General features: G+C 65.2%; 4 protein-coding genes across 5 annotated transcripts; 2 read left to right on the top strand and 2 right to left on the bottom strand.

Annotated features, from left to right (window-relative positions):
* The first annotated feature begins 19 nt into the window (after window positions 1-19).
* On the top strand, window positions 20-2,735 carry CHLRE_17g720183v5 (uncharacterized protein). 2 transcript variants are annotated; one of them, XM_043072245.1, is made up of 6 exons: window positions 20-420; window positions 745-821; window positions 994-1,334; window positions 1,674-1,789; window positions 2,000-2,056; window positions 2,249-2,735. In XM_043072245.1, the coding sequence occupies exons 1-6, from the start codon at window positions 408-410 to the stop codon at window positions 2,395-2,397; spliced, it is 753 nt and encodes a 250-aa protein (XP_042914704.1). In that variant the 5' UTR covers window positions 20-407; the 3' UTR covers window positions 2,398-2,735. The 2 variants fall into 2 exon arrangements, with proteins under 2 accessions (XP_042914704.1, XP_001697192.2); XM_001697140.2 differs by having other exon boundaries at window positions 20-821.
* A 2-nt stretch (window positions 2,736-2,737) lies between these two features.
* On the bottom strand, window positions 2,738-9,769 carry CHLRE_17g720150v5 (uncharacterized protein). The gene is made up of 7 exons (XM_043072244.1): window positions 9,532-9,769; window positions 9,354-9,430; window positions 9,259-9,280; window positions 7,757-9,039; window positions 6,565-7,537; window positions 5,288-6,306; window positions 2,738-5,047 (listed from the first exon to the last, which is right to left on the bottom strand). Exons 2-7 carry the CDS (start codon window positions 9,393-9,395, stop codon window positions 4,148-4,150), a joined length of 4,239 nt encoding a protein of 1,412 aa, XP_042914703.1. The 5' UTR covers window positions 9,396-9,430; window positions 9,532-9,769; the 3' UTR covers window positions 2,738-4,147.
* A 430-nt stretch (window positions 9,770-10,199) lies between these two features.
* Window positions 10,200-14,363, top strand: CHLRE_17g720100v5 (uncharacterized protein). Its single transcript, XM_043072243.1, has 6 exons — window positions 10,200-11,217; window positions 11,367-11,808; window positions 11,920-12,252; window positions 12,503-12,541; window positions 12,689-12,745; window positions 13,066-14,363. The coding sequence occupies exons 1-6, from the start codon at window positions 11,000-11,002 to the stop codon at window positions 14,095-14,097; spliced, it is 2,121 nt and encodes a 706-aa protein (XP_042914702.1). The 5' UTR covers window positions 10,200-10,999; the 3' UTR covers window positions 14,098-14,363.
* Window positions 14,364-14,494: 131 nt separating this feature from the next.
* Window positions 14,495-18,959, bottom strand: CHLRE_17g720050v5 (uncharacterized protein). Its single transcript, XM_001697051.2, has 10 exons — window positions 18,746-18,959; window positions 18,603-18,643; window positions 18,464-18,513; window positions 18,225-18,354; window positions 17,833-18,028; window positions 17,448-17,650; window positions 16,993-17,211; window positions 16,564-16,794; window positions 16,213-16,398; window positions 14,495-15,997 (listed from the first exon to the last, which is right to left on the bottom strand). Exons 1-10 carry the CDS (start codon window positions 18,813-18,815, stop codon window positions 15,254-15,256), a joined length of 2,070 nt encoding a protein of 689 aa, XP_001697103.1. The 5' UTR covers window positions 18,816-18,959; the 3' UTR covers window positions 14,495-15,253.
* Between the last annotated feature and the right edge of the window lie 85 nt (window positions 18,960-19,044).

Below are 19,044 nucleotides of genomic sequence, written 5' to 3'. Positions count from 1 at the left end.
CGTGGCAGTGTGATGGGTCGAGGGGCCACAAGCAATGCAGCCTTTCGCAGGGGAGTCGAATACCTGGGCAGCTCCAAAGCAGGCGCAGTTCATGGTGGGTGCGAAGGGACGGGGTACGGTGCACAGTCCCAACATTACACTGGTACTAGAAGTACCATCTTTCCCGCCTTCGCACAGCAGCACAATGCATGCATGTGGTCGCACGCACCGAGGTGGGGAGGCACGTGGTGAAAAGAAGTGTGCAACTAGGGCATGACAAACAGTACGGACCGCTCTGGACAAGAACACAATGCAGCGTTATTGACGTGCTTGAAAAAACGCGACATGCACAAGCGAACATGACGTGAAGTGGGCACAGGGTGGGTCAGGATGGGTGCTGGTGGGCGCACCTGGGCGCACAGCTTCGTATGCCCATATCGGGTGAGAACTGTAGGCTTGCAAACCGTTGGCATGGCCGGATGTGGATGAACGGCACCATCTCCGTGGGCTGGAGGGGCTCCACCCGAAGCGTGGGGGCCGGGGATGAGATGACAGTAGGCCAAAATGCCGTGGGCGCATCCGCCTTCAAATTGTTTACGGTGCTACAGTTATAGCTCTGCCTATCGCATAATATTGAGGTTCATCCCACCATGTCCGCGATAATAGGCAGCCATTCACAATTGCGTTTGGCTACGCCGAGGAATGGCGCGCCGCAAGCACCCCGACGTTTAAGAGGTGGAGCTTTAGGCCTTACCATGTGTACAGATTGCTGGCGCGGCGTTGCGGGGCCGGAGGGAGTCGGCCCAAGGCTCGGACGGGGGTCGCTGGTGGTGCCTCACCCGGTAGGCGCACCCGCTGCCGGTGGTCACATCCCAAACCAGGGTTTTTGGGGGTCCTGTGGCAGCGGGTTTGAATAGGTTCAGCTGAGGGGCGGCGAGAGGGGTGGACAGGGAAGGGCGTGTGGGGGAGCCCATCGTGCACCATCACAACGCCGCGAACATGTCGCTCACGCAGACATCCGCAGCAACGGCAAATAAAGAGCGGCTGTCAATGCTGCAGCTCCAGCCGTCCTGCGCTCGGAACGTGTCTGCCTCGGCATTACCGGACGGCAGTGGCGGCAGCAGTGGCGGCAGCGTCCCCGGAGCTGAGGGCAGCGGTGACGCCGCGGGGCCCTCTGGCCGCGACGCCACGTCGCGGCCACGCACAGGCGCCGATGCGTCCCGGGATCCCAACGGGCATCAAGTGGCGATGGGATCAGAGGGAGAAGGGACACGGAGTGCCGGTGCTAGCGGCAGCGCAGAAGCGGGCGCGCAGGCGGGCGCGGAGGCGGAGCCGCCTCCGAGCCTGGGCGTGCGGTGAGTACGGCGCCTGGGCTCTAATGGAATGGGGCGGCTTGGAGCTTAGGCGTGGAGCTTAGGTTTGGCGGTGAAGAATCCAGAGGCTGGGTGGGGGCGGTACACACAATAGCCGGCGCCTGGCGAAGCATGCTTGCGCTGCCATGCCAGACTCTCAGTGGATGTTTCAGGTTTGGGACCCTCTCCCTCTGCACGCTGCGGCGCTGCTACTACCTGCACAAAGCTTTCCCCTCCAGCGAGCACGTGTCTGTTCGCCATCCCTTTCCTCACTACGTCGCCGCACTGCGCCCCCGCCCCCGCCCCCGCCGCTGCTCCCGCCCCCGCCGCCGCCCCCTGCAGCACCGCGCTGTCCATGCTGGCCTTCTACCGCAACGTCATGTCGCCATTGATGCCCTCCACATGCCGCTTCCTGCCCTCCTGCTCCAACTACTCCATTGAGAGCTACAAGAAGTTCGGTGCGTGCATCGCCCGGTGGTGGTGGGTTTGGGTTGAGCAGTTCAAACCAGTTACAGAGCGAGAGCTAAAGGGCTGGGGTTTACGGTGACGGCTGTGAGGGCTGTGCTTGGGGGGTGGGGGCACCGGAAGAACAGGCCTGGCAAAGGGGAGCGTGAACCCGTTGACACCACGTTGAGCCGCCTGCCTGGTTGTGGCGTGTTTGCATGCAGGCGTGATCAAGGGCTCCGTGCTGACAGCCTGGCGCCTGATGCGGTGCAACCCCTGGGGTAAGCCGTGTGTGCATGCCAGCGCTGCCCTTCGGCCACCCACCCCGGCGCCACACGCACGTGCGCGCACTCGCGCTGCCTACCTTTCCACCACAAGTTAAATTGCGTCTCGCGTCGGCGCTGCTGCAGAGTGTTTACTGGCCCCTTGCTCACACTTGCTAACACTTACTCGCGCTGGCACGCACGGTGCAGGCGGTCGCGGCTACGACCCCCCGGCCTGGCCGCCTGTGGGCCTGGAGGCGGTATACGCGGTGCCGTACACCCCCGAGATCACGGTGGTGGGGGGCGTGTGGCTGGCCTACTGGTTCGTCGCCTCCACCATCGACTCAATTGCGTGGTAGCCGTCGTGCAAGGGCGGCGGCGGCGAGTGGCAGCAGCGGCAGCAAGGGCGGCGGCAGCGATGGCAGTTTTGGTGTGTTGTTGGGCCTTGCCTGTGTCCGGCAGCGCTCTGTGGCGCGTGTGTGTTGTGACGCGGTATGTCCATTCGGCAGCTGTGCTGTGTTGGGTGGTGCATTGGGATACAGATGCCGCAGGCCGCCGTGCGGCTGGTGGACGTTGAGTTGGTGACAGTCCGTGTGGGGCGTCGGTGGTGGAGCTGTTGAGGGACGGCTGCAGCTGTGCCCGACGAGGAGGATACGAAGGGTGCGAAATGTCTGACGCAGGCACAGATAGAGCCATGGAAAGGAGCAGTTGCACGAAGAGCGACTGGGCTCACGTACGGACTATCTAACACAACGCCCAGTCTGCGCACATGGCCACACAACATCGCTATCACTGGCCTCCTCAGGCACTCCTGTTCCATGTTAATAGCATTCTCGTTGCCACGAGGCGTGCACAGCACGACTCACATCACCTGAACTTGGCACCGCACAGCCGTGCCGCAGCAACCGTTCCGAAACAGCCGTGCCGCAGCAACCCAAAATATTTCTCCGCCTTCGGCGGATTTGGGGCAAATTTCTACACCGTAGATGGAAGATACGAGCACTGAATGCAAGCCGACGCGTCAAGCCTACCATTGAACTCTGTTTGCCACCACTGCAGTATCCTGCCAAACATCTTGCTAGACCATTCGCCTGGCCCTGATACCACCACATCATGCCCTAACTACAGCAACGAACGTCAAACCTGACCTCAAACCAGCTATCTCACGTATGCTACCGGCTGTGCTGCCCCCGCCCTCTTACAGCGGGAGCAACCCAGCCATGCAATTGAAACGCACTCGGGCGGCATCAGCCCATTTACCGGCTGCGTCCCGCAATACGGCACACAACGACGCCAGCTCACGGCGGAACAGCTGCACACAAGCCAGGTGCCTTGCAGCACTTGCTGCCCGCCGCATTGCGCATACACACGCGTGGGATGAACAGCTGCTCAAGACGAATGAATGTAGATACTCCCACGGGCCTGCGCCGCCGCATCCATACCAAGCCCCCAAGGACGGGGTCCTCGAACCGCGTCACAGAGCTCGGCGCTTTATCAAACCCCGGCCAACAACCGCACAAACTGCGCACATAAACATGCCCGCGGCCTGTTCATCTTATCCTGATCTTGGGGTTTACCAAGTCCTCAGGCCCTCCCCCTGCACACAGCACGCCTCAACATGAATGACCAACAGTAATCACCAGACGTACTTCCACTCTGAACCTCTGCATGCCCAAACTCACACCGCGCCCCTACGGCTCGATTCCTCGTCTGCTGCTACGCCCTACTTAGGCATGCTGTCTCGAGGCCACAAGTCCTTGCCTACTGATATGTCTGACCGCGCTGCAACCTAACTCCCTAAGGATCTGCATGCTTCTGCACCCTACAGGTAAATAACGTACAGCTGCGCCGCATGCCGCCTAGCTCCTCGATACACATCAAGTCCGTATGTGAGGTACCGTAGTGCTGGCTCGTTGACCACATACTATCCTGTGCCCGCACGCATATTGTGTTCCAACATAAGCCGGATGACCCTGCTCTACCTCTAGCTCACGGCACGCAGTGCTGGTGCAGCTTGCTCCTTGCCAGCCTCCAGCACTATATGCCTCCGGCCCAAACCCCGCGTGTACCGGTGCTGTCGGACGTCCGGACACGCGAACACGTATGCTACTATGCCGCGTCTTCCGAGGGCGCTGCGGCGTGCCGTCGCTGCTCCGTCACCTCGGCGTGGCCCACACGCAAGCCACCGGCCACTGAAGCGTCACCCCCATCAACCCCACCCCCACCACCCCCGCCATGACAGTCACCAGAATCTGCACCGGTTGCACCTGCGACGCTGTCGCCGAGGCTGTCTGATGCGGTCGCATGTCCCCTCGCGGACAGCGCTCTTCGATGCCCTGATGCTGGCGCCGACGCCGGAGCTGGGCCCGACCCAGGCGCCTGCACAGGGCTGCTGGGCGGAAGCAGCGAAGCTGGTGTAGGGGTCGGACTGGGCTGCGGCCGGGCAGCTGGCAGCAAGGGGGGCCACGATGCCAGCGGCTCCGGTGATCGCGGCGCTGGAGCTGGCGGTGGCAGCAGCTGTGGGCTTCGTGTCGGGCCCTGGTTGCCGGGGGCCGGGGGGTGTGGGGACGGTGGGGGTGCTGGCATCGTGGGTGCGAGCCGGGGCTGGGGCGGTGGAGGTGGCTGGGCCACCGGGGAAGTGGCAGGCCCGGCGAGGGGTGCGGGCGGAGGGGCAGCCGTGGGTGCAGCCACTGGGGTCGAGGTGCTTTCAGGCTGCAGGCCGGGGGACGCAAGCAGCTGGGGCTGGGGTGGCCGCGGCGGTGGGAGCGGTGGGGCTGGCGGCGGTGCAGCCCTCGGCGCGCCAGCGGCAGAGCCACGCTCCACCGGAAGAGACAGTCCGGACCCGCCGCCGCCGCTGCCGCCGCCGCCACTACCGCTTCCAGCCGAGGGACTTGGCCACGGCGGTGAGGGTGGCTTTGGAGCTGGCCTTGGCGGTGGGCTCTTCCGGGCCCGTTTTGGGGCGGCGGCGACCGGAGGCGGCGACGGCGGCTTGGCACGGCGTGACTTGGGCTGCGGGGGTGGCGACGATTCCGCGGGTGCAGGTGATGGCGGCGGCGGCGGTAATGACGGTGTATGTAGTGGGGGCATCGGTGTTGGGGGTCCAGGTAAGGGCAGTGGCGACGGTGGTTGCGGGGATGGCGGCAGCGGCGGTGGCGGCCGGTGCGCGCAAGGATCAGGAGAGGGCGGGGCGGGTAGTGGCGGTGGCGTTTGCACAGGGACAGACGCCGACGGCGATGGTAGCGGCAGCACCTGGGGCGCTGGCAGTGGCGATGTGCTGGAAGTTGGCGGTGGCGAGGTGCGGCGGCGGCGCGGTGACGCCGGCGGCGCGGTTGGCTCGAGCGGCGGCACCGGGGAGAGCAGCGCGGGCGAGCTGGGCGTCGGCCGCGGCGGCCCTGCTGCACCCGGCGGCGCCAGCCCGCCCGGAAGGGGCGGCGGCGGCGGCGGCGGCGGCGAGAAGCCGATGACCACGGGCCGCTGGCTCCCTGGCGCGGGCGGCGGCGGGCTGGCCGGCAGCGGCACGCAGCCCCTGCACAGCTCCAGCTCCGCGTGCGTGCCGTTGGCATACAGCACAGTCACCAACAGACCTGAGCCCACACTGCCGCCGCCCACCACCCCGCCAACCGTCGCCGTGCGCGCCGCCGACGACCCCGCCGCCGCCGCCAGGCCCGCGCCCACCACCGCCGCCGCTGACGGGGCCGACACCGACGCCGCTGCCCCGGCCGCCGCCGGCCCGGCGGCGGCGCCCGGTGCGGTGGTTGAGAAGAGCACCTGGCCGCTGGCGGGCGACGGCGGCGGTGGCGGCGCCGCCGCTGGCGCCACGTCCCACCAACTATTCCCCTCGAGCAGCCGCGCCAGCAGCCTCGTGGACGCCGTGTCACGCTGGCTTGTGCCGTTGTACGAATGCACGGTAACTCCGCCGCCAAAGGCCTGGGGGATGTCGGCGTCGTACGGCTCAGTGCGTGGCCGGTAGCTCAGAAACAGCGTCGGCGCCGCCGCTGCCCGCGGGCCGGCGCCGCCGGCGGCAGCGCCGGCGCCGTCAGTCGCATTCCGGCTGCCGGTGCCAGCAGCACCGGCGGCGGCGCCAGCCATCCAGTCCGCGCGTACAACAGCCAGGCTGGACTGTGACGTCAGCGCCGCTGGTAGCGCCAGGCGCCGCCGAACACCGAGTGGCAGGGTGGCAGCGGACATGACGTGTGAGGGCGGCGGCACCGCCCAGCCCAGCTGCCAGGCGTGCGGGCCGTTGAAGCAGCGCGCGCGGCAGCACATGCCTGCGACACCCGGTGAAAACGTGTGTGCGTGTGTGTGTTGCATGCGGCTCAGGAAAGAGGCAAAGCGCATGGCAGCAAGCCAAGCAGGACAAGAAGGCTGCGGTGCCGATACAGGCTGGAAAGCGCGCAGGGGCAGCCACAGGCCACGCCACTAGGACTTTCATAGTCGCAGCCCTCTAACCGCACGGGCCGCGCGCCAAGCCAGGCGCAACGGGAACAGCACCGCACACACACGCTCGGGCCCTGCCACCCGCTCACCCATGGCGCAGGACCAGTCGCAATCGTCACAGGAGCCCACGCCCGCGTGGCCCAGCCACAGGTTATGCCCCAGCTCGTGTAGGTAGGACAGCAGGCTGCGCGCGTAGCTACCAGACACCCAGGCGTAGCCCACACCCGCGTCCGCGGCCTGCGGCGGCGACGGCGGCGGTTGCGGCGGCGGCGCATCAGCGGCCGACCTGGCGGCGGCTGCGCCGCCGTTGATGGCGACGGCAACGGCGGCGGCGGGCACGGGCCCGAGCGTCGCCAGGCCGGTCCAGGAGCAGTTGGGCCCGGCCCACTCGCGCATGTTGGGCGGCAGCACGATCAAGCGGTGCGCGTAGCGGGACAGATTCACGCCGTCGGCGGCGGCGGCCGCGACTGCGGCGTCGGCCCATCCGAACACGTCGGCGACGGAGCACCGCGCCGCGCTCCAGCTGGCGCCGCCGGCGGCCGCAGCGCCGGCGGCTGCCGCGGCGTCGCCCGAGGGGATGACCCCGCCGGCGGTGGGGCTCTCTCCGGCGCCGCTGCCGCGGCCGCCAGTGCCGGAAGCAGGTGGCGGCGTGGCGGCGGTGGAGGGAAAGGCGGCGCCGCCGCCTGGCGGCGCTGTGTACGCGCAGGGTAACCGGTACGGGCCAACCACCCGGGAGTTGGAGCGGTTGATGCGGGCGGCGCCGACGGAGCAGTTGCTGACGTAGCTTTCCAGCGTCAGCCCGGGCGCCGTGTCATGCAGGCTGACGCCATCGATGTCCATGCCGCCGCTGCCGCTAGGGTCCTGCGTCGTGCCGGTGGCGCCGCCCGCCTCGAACTCAAATAGGATGTCTTCTAGTGAGGGCGAGGGCGACCGTGATTGCGACGGCGAAGGCGAAGGCGGCGGCGGGGGCCGGTTGCCACCAACTGTGTTCCCGCTGCCGGTACTGCTACTGCTACTGCTACTGCTGTTTGGCAACGGCTCAAACAACAGCTCCTCAAGTTCCTGAAGCGCAAGGTTGTGTAATCATGATTTAAGTTGGTGGCCAGACTCGGCGGAAAAAAGCGATATCAGCCACACACATTGTTGTGCATACGGTTGACTGATACAAAGCAATGCAGGGCAACACACCCACGCCCATACACACATACGGGCACTCCTACGCATGAGCGATGCCCCCCGCCAGTCCCACTTTGCCCCGCCTAAACACGGTTGCAGGCCCACCTCCTTTGTAATTGCGGGTCCGCCTCCCAAGCCGCACAAGTCCACAATGATGAAGACCGTGCTGATGTCGCCGCCTCCCGCCACACGCGCACTCCGGGAGTATAAGTCCACAACCGCCGCATGCGCGCCCTCCTCTGGCGTGGGCGGCTGTGGCGGCGAGGGCGGCATTGGCGGCGGGCCGGGCGGTGCAGGGCTGGGCCGTGGCGGGCCGGGCCGCGGTGGCAGCCGCGGCGGCGAGGGAAGCGGCGGCCGCGGTGGAGGCGGTCGCGGCGAGGGAGGCAGTGGGCTGGGAGGCGAGAGGGGTATGGGTGGCTTGGGCGCGGGCGGGGCGGGGCCCGGAGGCGGGGGGCTGGGTTCTGGCGGCGGGGGGCTAGGGCCCGGCGGTGGTTGGCTGGGCGGTGCATGATTCGGCTGTGGCAGACTGGGCTGGGGCACAGGGCTGCCAGCGGGGAGCGAGGGCGGCGCGGGCGGGCGCAGCGGCCGCGGTGGCCGCGGCGGCGGCGGCGGTGGTGGGGATGGGAAGTCCGTGAACGACTGCAACAGGCGCCGTCGCAGCTGCTGCCACTGCCCGTCCCGCTGGGTGCGGTGCACCGACTGGCCACTGTCTTGTGCCGCCGTCGCGCCTGTCAACCCCGCCGTCGCGGCGGCTCCGCCCTCAGCCTCAGCCCCAGCCTCAGCGTCAACGCTAGCGTCCGCACCAGCGTCGGCCTCAGCGTCAGCTCCAGCGTCAGCGCCCGGTTGTGGCAGCACCACCCAGCCTGCGCCTGCACCCGCCACCCCGCCTGCCGGTCTGCCTCCGCCGCTGTCCAGTGGTGTCAGCGACAGCAACACCAGCAGGGCCCCGTGTGGCGTCCGCTGCACCTCCGCCGCCGCGGCCGCCAGCACAGCGGCTGCGGGGTCCGCTACCGCTGCTGCAGCTGCTGCCGCATCCCGCTGGCCTGCCTCTTCCCAGACCTCACTCGCTGAACCAGCTACTGGTAATGCCAGTGCTGCTGCTGCTGCTGCTGCTGCTGCTGCGGGCGCCGCTGTCCCCTCCTTCAGGCTGGGCCTCCAGACCGCCCGCACAAGCGACCCGGACGGCGGCAGTAGCCCCAGCGGCTCCAGCGCAGACACGTCCAGCGGCAGCCGAAGCAGGCCCCGCCCGCCCGCCGTAGCACCCACAGCAGCAGCACCCACAGCATCAGCAGTCGCTACAGCCTGGGCCGTGTCGCCCTCGCCAGGCTGTAGCAGCGGCTGCAGCAAGTAAAAGGTTGTCACGCCGCTGCGGAGCTGCAGCAGCCACCCTGAGTGGGAAGAGCAAACGCGCGCGCCGTGTTAGCGTGCCTTGGAGAAAGGTCTCGGTTCACAGGGGTATTTGTTGTCGCTTACTGACGAGACCAGCAGCCGTAACAAGACTGGTTGCACAGTGTGTGTCGCGGCGGAGTGGTGCAGCGCTGCCGGTGTGAGACCAGCCGACCGAAGTTCGGCCATTTGGAGTTTGGGGCGCAGTTAAAGGGACTTACCATCGACATATGGCGCGCATCGCTCAACGCGTCCGAGGCGTTGTCCGCACGCTCCGCCGGGAGACACATCGGTGCGCACTAGTGTACTAGCGCGCACCGAAGCTCCGCGCGTCACCAAGCCAAACAAGGTTATACATATGCCGAGTGTGTAAGCAGTCCTTTCGACGCGTTTCTGTTCAGGATAGCAGACAAACAGGAAGAAACAATGAAAGCGGGTTGTCATAACTACACCATTCCAGAGCTCCTGCTCCAAAACAAAGACGTGTAACTTACCAGCATTACTCCTGCTGCCTGTGGGGGCCCGACGCTGCTGCTGTGTCAGGTCCGCATGGCCAGCACTCCGCCTCTCGGACCGAGCGGGCAGCAGCTCGCTACATACATATTATGTTACTTTCATCTTCACATATTTCCATGTCGACAACACGTCGTCTCACTCTGTCGGTTCAGTTAAAATATGTGCGAAGCATTCTTAAGCTATCTATTATGACAATCCTAGTGTGTTTCAAGAATCTCACCACCAGGCTCACAAGCACACGTTCTGTGCCGAACTCTTTCGCGCCCACCAGTCTATAGCGCGAGACCTCGAGTGCCATCCTGAGTGCCATCCCGTGTCTCCACCCGCCCTTGAGCTCGGGCACTGCATCATTCGACATGACACTAGTCTAAAGCCAGGTGTAGCCATGGGGAAGGCGGCATCGCCGGGAACGCCAGCAACTCGTGGGTCTGTCCCCGGAAAATCCCAACCTTTAGAGCGCCTCACAGCCAGCCTTAGTCACGCCCACCGGCAAGGCTCCTTGGCCACGTAGACGTGCCATCACACACATGCTCGGTTCTATGTTGCAGGAGCCGCGGCATTGCGTTCCGTTATTTTGCTAGCTGCCACTCGCCGGCTCGCTTAAGCCTCGATGGCAGACCGCATGTCTCGTGGACTTTCCGATCCGCAACACAACGCCGCAAGCCAGTTGCCGTCATCCAACCCCAGATTTCGGAGCCCATTGATGCACTGAAGCCAGCACGCTGCGCCTGTGCACCTTTCAGGACGCAGCACGACCAGCATGTGTCAAAATGCTGGAGGTGTTGATGCGACCTGCGGCCCATGTTGCCACGAGAGAATCATGGCAAGCCAGCCGGGTTTAGGGGACTCCCCAGGCCGGGTTTCCACTGGAAGACACGACACCCGTCACAACATGGCGCTTGTCAGCGCTGACGTGCGACGCGCTACAGAGACGTACGGTGTGCAGGAATGCCCCTGGACACCCCGTTTCAATTCAACCCTGGCACGGGCCCGCCACCCTGTCGTGTTATCCGCTTGCACGACACTGCCCCGACACTGCTGTGTGCTTCTGTGCCGTGTATCAACAAAGCGCAAGGGATGGTTGTTCATATGCATCGGCCCAAGCACAAACTCAGCCAGCCCCAGGCTCGCCCACCTAACTCTGCCAACCGTACGTGGCAGCAAGCCACTCGCCCTCGTCGCCCAAACCCTCCCAAACCTACCGTGACACCGTCAGTCAGTCCCCACCGACATGTAGCTGTACACACCCCTACAATCACAAGTAAGCCTTCAACCAGGCCAGGGCCTTTAACGGGTAAGCTGTTGCTCCGCATCGGCAGCACCTGGGGGTCCTGAACTTAGGTCGGCCTGTCCCAGGAGGTTGGTTGTGGGACTAGCCATCCTTCACCCTCCTTCCGGTCAAGGCCTTCCTGCCTACAAAATAATCCTCTGCATTACAGATACATAATGTCTTCATCATCTTCAGTAGCTGCAGCAGCCGAACAGCAGCAGGGAGTCGAGTCCCAGAGCGCCTGCGCTGCCTCGGGAGGTCGCCGGCCCCCACTGCTGACCGCGTTGCCAACTCCGCAGCCCAGGCGGCGCGATCTCCTACCACTCGTGGCGCTGGCTGTGGTGACGCTGCTGCTGATCGTGTCCAGCCTACCACTCCTGGTGGTATCGACGAGGTGCGCGGCCCTGGCGTGGCCTTGGGCGTTTCCACACCTGCCCTTCGGCCGCGGAAGGGACGTGAGTAGCCCAGCATAGGTTCTCCCCCATGCAAGATATGTGCTATGGCGGGCAGAAGCACGGTGGCATGGCCGCCGTGTGCTCACAGGCATGGCTCGCTGCCCAGACACGGCGCCCAGGGCTACAGATCTGGCGGCTGCAGCGGCGGCTGGCTGCGGCGGCAGGGGCCGTGCGTGCAGCAAGAGGGCGCACAGACAGCTCTGACGGCCCAAGGCGCATCAGCGGCTGCAGCAACGGCCACCAAATCCCCAACAACAGCAGATGCACCCGCCACAAAGGACAGCGCTGACGCTGATTCGCTCCAGCATCGCAGCCTCCTGTCCAACACTGTCACGCCAGCCCCTGAAACTGGCAGCGGGCGTAATGGCGGCGCCGGGGCTGGCGCGGCGCCGGTGACGCCGCCTCAGCTGACTGTGGTGTTGCCCACCACATTCAAGGACACGGCCCGGGCGCTAGCGTCCCTCAGCTCGGTGCGACTGCACATGCACCCGGACCTCCTGGCTGAGGTGATGCTCGTCACGCCATGGGAGGTGGGTGGCCCAGGGGTGGGTGCATGGGCGGGGATTGGAGGGCCCAGGCAAGAGCGATGCTGACACCAAAACCAACACCAACCGCCGCCCGCATGCGCGCTGGTGCCACAGGAGTTCCTAGCGCTGCGGCACGCACTCGCATCCACACTGGCAGGGCCCAGCTGCCCCGCCGACTGCTACAGCCCACCTGGCGCCGGTAGCGCTCCAGCCAGCGACGGCAGCCGTGGCAGTAGCAGCGGCAGCAGTGCCAGCGGCAGGCGGGTCAGCCGCGTGCCAGCTGCGTTGCGGGCTGCGGGCCTGTCGCCGCGCCTCAGTGCCGAAGCTGACCTCGATGAGGGTGCCGGTCATGGCAGTGCCGGCAGCAGCGGTGTCGTGTGCCCCAGCCAGTGCGGCCCGCCGGTGTGGGTGGTGCCGGAACACGTGGTGCTGCGTGTCAGCCGCCGGGTGGGTGGGGGGGTGGGTAGGTTAACGTTGAACCAATCCCGTAAGGAAACAGTCGCGCGGCAAGGAGAACTGCAGCTGCATAAGCGAGGGGTGGGTGGGTGCGAACACACACACACGCCGCAATGACTTCAAGTATTTCGGCTTCATGGCTTGCCGGCGACCCAAAGAGTCGCCCCGCGAGTTGGTAGTGATGCCTGTGCGATCCTTGCTTTCACGCATTGCATCTCACTTGCTGACGCAACACACACAGGAGCTCCAGTCCTTCCGCCCCAATGGGTACCGGCTGCAGGTGAGGGCTACACCGTGGGGGGCTACACCGTGGGGCTATACCGCGGGGGGCTACACGAGTAAAGTGCACAGGAACACCCTGTTTTAGGCCCCTTCGCCTCGGCCACGTCATCCTCCCGTCCCCCACCCCTCCGCCGGCTTGCTGCAGATGGTCCTGAAGCTGGCGGTCAGCTGGCTCGTGTCCACTCCGCATTACCTGGTCCTGGTGGGTGCGGGTGGGTGCGGGTGCGTGCTGGTGGGCGCGGGTGGGTGCGGGTGGGTGCGGGTGCGTGCTGGTCGGCGCGGGTGGGTGCGGGTGGGTGCTGGTGAGGGGGGAGCGGGAGTGGGAAGGCGGTACCAGCGGCAGGGTGCTGGTGAGGCGGAGCCGGGGGTGGGAAGTCGAGTGCCGTGTGCAGCGCCGCATACACACTCCTTCACGCTGCACCACCTCGGCCCAACATCGCCTCTGCTCGTGCCCCCAATCTCACGAACGCCCCCATCATACCATGTATACCACCTACCGTATACGACACACGCCGCGCACAGGACAGTGATGTGCTCCAAGTGAGGCACGTGAGCCCCGCCAACGCGCACTGGCTGTTCCCCGCGCCCGGCCGCGCGCTGTACCAGCCCCAGCGCCGCGCCACGCACGCCAAGTGGTGGGCCGCGAGCGAGGCGCTGCTGGGGCTGCGCGGCTGCCTGGACCGACTGGACGTGCGGGGGCAGGGCCTCGACGCACACGTGTTCGGCGTCACGCCAGCAATCCTGTCGACACGCATTGCTGCGGAGACGGCGGCGTATTGGGAGCGCAGCGTGTCGGCTGTGGCAAGGGCGGGCAATGCCTCGGCTCCAGCGGCGGCTTCGAGGAAGAAGGGCCGGGGGGCGGGAGGCAGCGCCGGCAGCGCTTCGCGTGCACTGCTCGGTGACGCCAGTGGCGGGGACGGGGCCTCACAGCATCAGCAGCATCAGGTTCCGCTCCGCACACTGCGTCAAGCCAGCGCCACCTCCACCACCACCACAACCACCGCTTCCACCACCGCCGCAGCCCTCTCCGCCCCCACCACCTCCTCCGCTGTTGGCGGGCGCGCCGCCTGGCAGGCCGCGCTGTCTGTGCTGCTGCCGGCGCGGCGGCCGTTCTTCACCGAGTACACCAGCTATCACCTTGTGGCAGAGTGCGTCATGGGCGTTGGAACACTGCTGCAGCACCACGTCAGCCCCTGGGCCCCGCGGGACCCCGCCACGCCGGCGCCTGCTGCTGCCGCTGTGGATGCGGCCGCAACTGGTGGCACGAAAAGTAGCAACAGCAGTAGCAGTGCCACGGGGAATAAGCCGGAGCAGGCGCCGCGGCTGTACCGCGGTTTGTGGCGGCGCGGCGGCGGCGGCGCAAGGGGTAACAATGCCAGCGGCGGCATGGCTTTCGACTGGAGTGACCCGCACGCGCGTGTCACGCCCTGCGCCGACTGCGTGTTCATGGTGGTGCAGAGCAACATGGGTGCGCCCGAGCGCCGCGTGGTTGGGGACCTGCAGCAGCAGCTGCTGCTGCGGCAGGAGCTGGAGGGGGAGGCGGCGGCGGCATGAATGCGACATGATAAGAAGGGACAGTCCGACTGATGAAGGTGCACCGCACCCATGGCCGCATGGTTATTGGGGGCTTGGGGATCAACCCACGGGATCAACCGTACTAGGGCACAGACCTGTGCACAAGTGCAGGGGGGGGCGGCGGGTGGTGCAGAGGCTGGCCGGGTTGGCACGAGTGCCAGCGCCCGCTCGTGCACGCTGCTGTCTGCTTCCATCTCCACTCTCCTGCACCAGAGCTTTGACCCGTATTGTAATGCTCAGGCCAGGGGTGCCTGCTGCTGACCGCATGCCCTGTAGCCGCGTGCCATACTTCCTGTTTCCCTCCGCTCGCCATGAGCGCAGCCAACCCTGGATCCAACACGTTCGAGCCAAAGACAAGAGGAAGACTGCATAGGTTGAACCCTTTTTTCTGGTTACAGGCGCAGACTTGCATCGGGCAGCGTGCCGATGTTCCGCGTTGTAGGAGAATAAATTTTGTGTGTTCAGGCACGACACATCTCCCGCATCAGGGAGCCAGCAACACCCAATCACCGTTCACACGTTCAACACATGCGTGGTCGCAATTGAATAAGGATAACCTTTTGGGGGCACACAAGCCCCAACTCACAGGCACCTTCCGACCTATGGCTCTCTGCTCTTCACACCCTGCTGCTCATCTAACATGCCCTGCAGGCTTTTCATTGTGACACCACGCGCGGCACACTCTCTCGTGTCAGGTTCGTCAGGATTATGACTTGTGTTTTTCCGGTCAAGGTCAGGGCCGCAGGGCCGTATACGAACATACAAACACCACATACATGTGAATAGGGGGCGTGGACATCCACAAAACAAAATGTACACTTGGACCCAAAACAACAAACACCGCAGGCCCCAACAACAGCCACGTGACATGCGCCGGGACATGCAGCCGGGAGGACGCGTCACGGCAACGTGCCTAGCCGCTCGCCTCCCCACCCGCCGCACCCGCCGCTGCTGCGTGGCGCAACCTTTCAGCCATGCACGCGCCGCGTGCACACGCCGCGTCAATCGCTCCGCTCAACAACGTCCGGGGCGTTCCTAACCGGCAGAGCTCACGCCTAGCCCATGCCTAGCCTAGCCGCGCCAAGCCAGGCCAAGGCCCAAGGCCGGCACCCCACACCACAGCGGTAGCAGCCGCTTAGAGCTCCATGCGGGTAGCGGCGGCCACCAGCTCGGCGCCGCCCTTGCGCTGCGCCTCCACGGCCTTGACGTTCTCCTCGGGGATGGTGGTGTACTCGGCCAGCATGGCGCGGAACTCATCGCCGGTCAGGGTCTCCTTCTCCATCAGCGCCTCCACGATGCGGTCGATGGCCTCACGGTTGTCGGCGATGTGCCGCAGCGCCACCTCGTAGGCCTGGTCGGCGATGGTGCGCACCTGGCTGTCAATGCGCTGCTGCAGGCTCTCCGACATCGAGTTGCGGCTCATCATGCGCATGATCATGTCGCCCGACATGGCCGAGGGGTCCATCAGGCTCCAGGGGCCGATGTTGGACATGCCGTAGTTGATCACCATCTGGCGGGCCATGCCAGACACCTGCTGCAGGTCGCTGGCGGCGCCCGACGTCACCTCGTCCTCGCCAAACACCAGCTCCTCGGCGGCGCGGCCGCCCAGCGCGCCAACGATGCGCGCGAAGATCTGGCTCTTGGACACCAGGGTGGGGTCCTCACCAGGGATGAACCAGGTGAGGCCGCGCGCCTGGCCGCGGGGCACCAGAGTCACCTTCTGCACGGGGTCGTGGCCGGGCTGCAGGGTGCCGCAGATGGCGTGGCCGACCTCGTGGTAGGCCACCAGCGCCTTGGCCTTGCCGTCCACCAGCGGCTTGCCCTCCAGGCCAGCCACGATGCGGTCAATGGCGTCGTCGATCTCCTTGTTGGTGATCGCCTGCGGGTGGCGGGTAAGCATGGGAGGGAAGAGAAGATCGGTTCAGCGCACTCTTGTACAGGAAGGCCGCAGATTTAACACTTTCCAGCCGACCGTCGATCCTTGATACGCATCTCGCCACTAATTTGCCCAAGAACGCTCTAGTTTTCAGCCGCCCTGGGACCCCCGCCACCTTGCCCGCTGCAGCCCGCTGCTGCTGCTGCCCTCGCGCTCACCTTGAGGCCGCGGCGGCCCGCCAGGATGGCCGCCTCGTTGAGCAGGTTCATCAGGTTGGCACCGGCGAAACCGGGGGTGCGCATGGCCACCTCCTGCAGGTCCACGTCCTCAGCCACCTTCTTGTTGCGCGCGTGCACCTTCAGGATCTCCAGGCGGCCCTTCTGGTCGGGCAGGTCCACAGACACCTGAGCGGACGAGGAGAGAGGAGGGGAAGCAGCACGCGTCAGAAGGCGAGACCGCAGATAGCAGGTTTGCTGCTGACCGGAAGACTTTAAGACCCTGCTGCGCCTTGCCATCATTACACGCCAGACGTATTCACGAGAGACGTCAGATTGAACAACTTTGCTCACCTGGCGGTCGAAGCGGCCGGGGCGCAGCAGGGCGGGGTCCAGAATGTCAGCGCGGTTGGTGGCGGCGATGACGATGATGCCGGTGTTGCCCTCGAAGCCATCCATCTCAGTCAGCATCTGGTTCAGAGTCTGCTCGCGCTCGTCGTTGGTGCCGCCGATGCCGGTACCGCGAGAGCGGCCCACAGCGTCAATCTCATCCACGAACACCAGGCAGGGGGCGTTCTCCTTGGCCTGTTTGGCGATGAACGCAAACCGGCAACCAACCAGGAACGGTCAGATTAAACAGGCACGGTACAGATGCGTGAGCACATGTAGGCGGACTACCGCATGACCATGCTACGAGAGCTGTCATGTTACGTGCCTCTTGATACAAGCAAATTCGGAAGCCAGATTCAACATGCCTACGCCACATTCATCAACCGGCCTGACCTTCTTGAACAGGTCGCGCACACGCGAAGCGCCGACACCGACGAACATCTCCACGAACTCAGAGCCGGAGACGGAGAAGAAGGGCACACCGGCCTCGCCGGCAATGGCCTTGGCCAGCAGGGTCTTACCGGTACCGGGGGGACCCACCAGCAGGCAGCCCTTGGGAATGCGGGCACCCACAGCGGTGAAGCGCTCGGGGCGCTTCAGGAACTCCACAATCTGGTGGTGGGGTAATGAACGTGAGACACAGGGCATGTCAGGATACGCCGATGCTTCGGGCGATCACCACTTTGCCGCTGCAATCGTAATGCGGTGACATACGTCCCAGCGAACAAAGCCAACTACGCGACGACGCTTGAAATGATCAAAACTGGTCTTCCAGCTCTCACACAATCCACGCGCACACCCGCACACCGACACCAGTTAGAACACCTCCGCGGCTGCCGCTGCCTCACCTCCATGAAGTCCTGCTTGGCCTCGTCCACACCGGCCACGTCGTTGAAGGTGACGCCGGTGTTGGCCTCCATCTGGAAGCGGGCGCGGCTCTTGCCGAAGTTGAGCGGGTTGTTGGGGTTGCCGGGGCCGCCCATGCCGCCCTGGCTCTGACGGCTCAGCAGGAACAGACCCGCCACCAGCAGCAGGGGGAAGGCCAGGTTGCCTGAGGGCGGGAACAGAAGGCGGAAGTGCTACTCAGTGAATGAAAGCGAGGCAGCGGCCAGAGTCCGGAATTCCCGTGCACCCGAGTAAGCAAGCTTGACGGCCTGCACCCGGTGCGCCACCGGCAGCCGCACCGCAACCAGTCAACCTACAAGGTGCGCACGGCTCCCACCACAAACTCACCCAGCAGGTTCAGGAACACGGCGCCACCGTCCTCGGTGTTGGCGTGGGCGGCGAAGTCGATCTTCTTCTCGCGGAACTTGCCCAGCAGCTCGGGCGAGGTGCCAGGCAGCTGCACGCGCACGCGCTGCACGCGGTTGCCCAGCTCGGGGGACACAGCCTCCACAATAGCAATGGTGCCGTTCTCGTACAGGTCAACCTGAGGAGCGGAAAGAAGGGAAACGGAAGATGGAGACGTGCCGGGGGATAGAGGAGGAGAGCGAAGAGGCGCATGTGGCGTGGGGGGTTTCTGGTGTCCAGAGCTGCCAGCGAGTTGGAGACGAGACTTGCAGCGCAAGCGCGCTGACATTCATTGCGGCACTGGTAACCATGCATCAATACGCCATGTAGCTCACCTTCTTCACACGGCCCATCTCCAGGTACTCCAGGAAGCGGGAGTAGGACATGCGCGACGAAGCCACGCCAGCGGCATCCTCGGCCTTGGCAGCCATGACGGGCATCACGGCGACAGCGGCAGCGATGGCACTGTAAAAGGAAAGAGGAGTACTGTTAGTCGGGAGGCAAAGCTGTATACACTGAACAGGGTCACGATGGCCAGAGATCCATGCCCGGCCATGGAGGAGGACCAACTTACTTGCGAATCAGATCACGCTTGCCGGAGGCCACAACCTCGGTCTGCTGCTCCTGCAGGACCAAAACCAGGCAGAATGTCAATAGCGAGTCCCACCACGCCAGCTCATGCTGTGTGGCGACAAGCAAGCGGCCCCGCGCACCTGCTGGGCGCGCACGACGACAGCGCGAGTGCGCAGAGCACCTGCAATCGAACAAGTTGCGGTAAGTGTAAGCGTTGTTTGCTGGCTGTCCACAAGTCGGGTCGCCATCGCCCATCGCTCCCACGCGAACGCTAGGCACGCACCAGGCAGGACAGGCTTCAGCGCCGCAGGGCGCGCCTGGCGCATAACCACACGCTGCTGCAGCATCTGCATTTTGGCTAGGCTTGAATGCACGCTCAAGGATGTTGTTCGGCAAGTCTCTCGCGTAGGGTTCAGTGTTTGGAGTCTTGTGTGGTGCGAGACAAGACTAAATGTGCTGCAACACTGAGACACTGTGCAAGAAGCTTGAGGTATGACAGCAGTGGGCAGGTTGGGGGGTTTTATTGCCCCGCATGACGTCGCCATGAGGTCGCTGGTCTGAGTGGCCGTGGGTCGCCCTGGG

The sequence above is a fragment of the Chlamydomonas reinhardtii genome, chromosome 17, assembly GCF_000002595.2.
Source record: "Chlamydomonas reinhardtii strain CC-503 cw92 mt+ chromosome 17, whole genome shotgun sequence".
Lineage (NCBI taxonomy): Eukaryota > Viridiplantae > Chlorophyta > Chlorophyceae > Chlamydomonadales > Chlamydomonadaceae > Chlamydomonas > Chlamydomonas reinhardtii.
The sequence above is the reverse complement of the archived record's forward strand: the minus strand, read 5'-3'. Positions and strand labels throughout refer to the sequence as shown.

What these genes read in the sequence shown, in the direction of transcription:
- CHLRE_17g720183v5 (XM_043072245.1), top strand. An exon ending in CCTCCGAGCCTGGGCGTGCG is followed by an intron (nt 1,335 to 1,673) that starts GTGAGTACGGCG and finishes CGCCCCCTGCAG; the next exon opens with CACCGCGCTGTCCATGCTGG. An exon ending in TGAGAGCTACAAGAAGTTCG is followed by an intron (nt 1,790 to 1,999) that starts GTGCGTGCATCG and finishes GTTTGCATGCAG; the next exon opens with GCGTGATCAAGGGCTCCGTG.
- CHLRE_17g720150v5 (XM_043072244.1), bottom strand. Translation starts at nt 9,395, where the DNA reads ATGTATAACCTTGTTTGGCTTGGTGACGCGCGGAGCTTCGGT. An exon ending in ATGCGCGCCATATGTCGATG is followed by an intron (nt 9,040 to 9,258) that starts GTAAGTCCCTTT and finishes CTTCCCACTCAG; the next exon opens with GGTGGCTGCTGCAGCTCCGC. An exon ending in GACCCGCAATTACAAAGGAG is followed by an intron (nt 7,538 to 7,756) that starts GTGGGCCTGCAA and finishes CTTGCGCTTCAG; the next exon opens with GAACTTGAGGAGCTGTTGTT.
- CHLRE_17g720100v5 (XM_043072243.1), top strand. Translation starts at nt 11,000, where the DNA reads ATGTCTTCATCATCTTCAGTAGCTGCAGCAGCCGAACAGCAGCAGGGA. An exon ending in CTCCTGGTGGTATCGACGAG is followed by an intron (nt 11,218 to 11,366) that starts GTGCGCGGCCCT and finishes GTGTGCTCACAG; the next exon opens with GCATGGCTCGCTGCCCAGAC. An exon ending in TGCTGCGTGTCAGCCGCCGG is followed by an intron (nt 12,253 to 12,502) that starts GTGGGTGGGGGG and finishes CAACACACACAG; the next exon opens with GAGCTCCAGTCCTTCCGCCC.
- CHLRE_17g720050v5 (XM_001697051.2), bottom strand. Translation starts at nt 18,815, where the DNA reads ATGCAGATGCTGCAGCAGCGTGTGGTTATGCGCCAGGCGCGCCCTGCG. An exon ending in AAGCGTGATCTGATTCGCAA is followed by an intron (nt 18,355 to 18,463) that starts GTAAGTTGGTCC and finishes TTCCTTTTACAG; the next exon opens with TGCCATCGCTGCCGCTGTCG. An exon ending in TGCGCGACCTGTTCAAGAAG is followed by an intron (nt 16,795 to 16,992) that starts GTCAGGCCGGTT and finishes ATCGCCAAACAG; the next exon opens with GCCAAGGAGAACGCCCCCTG.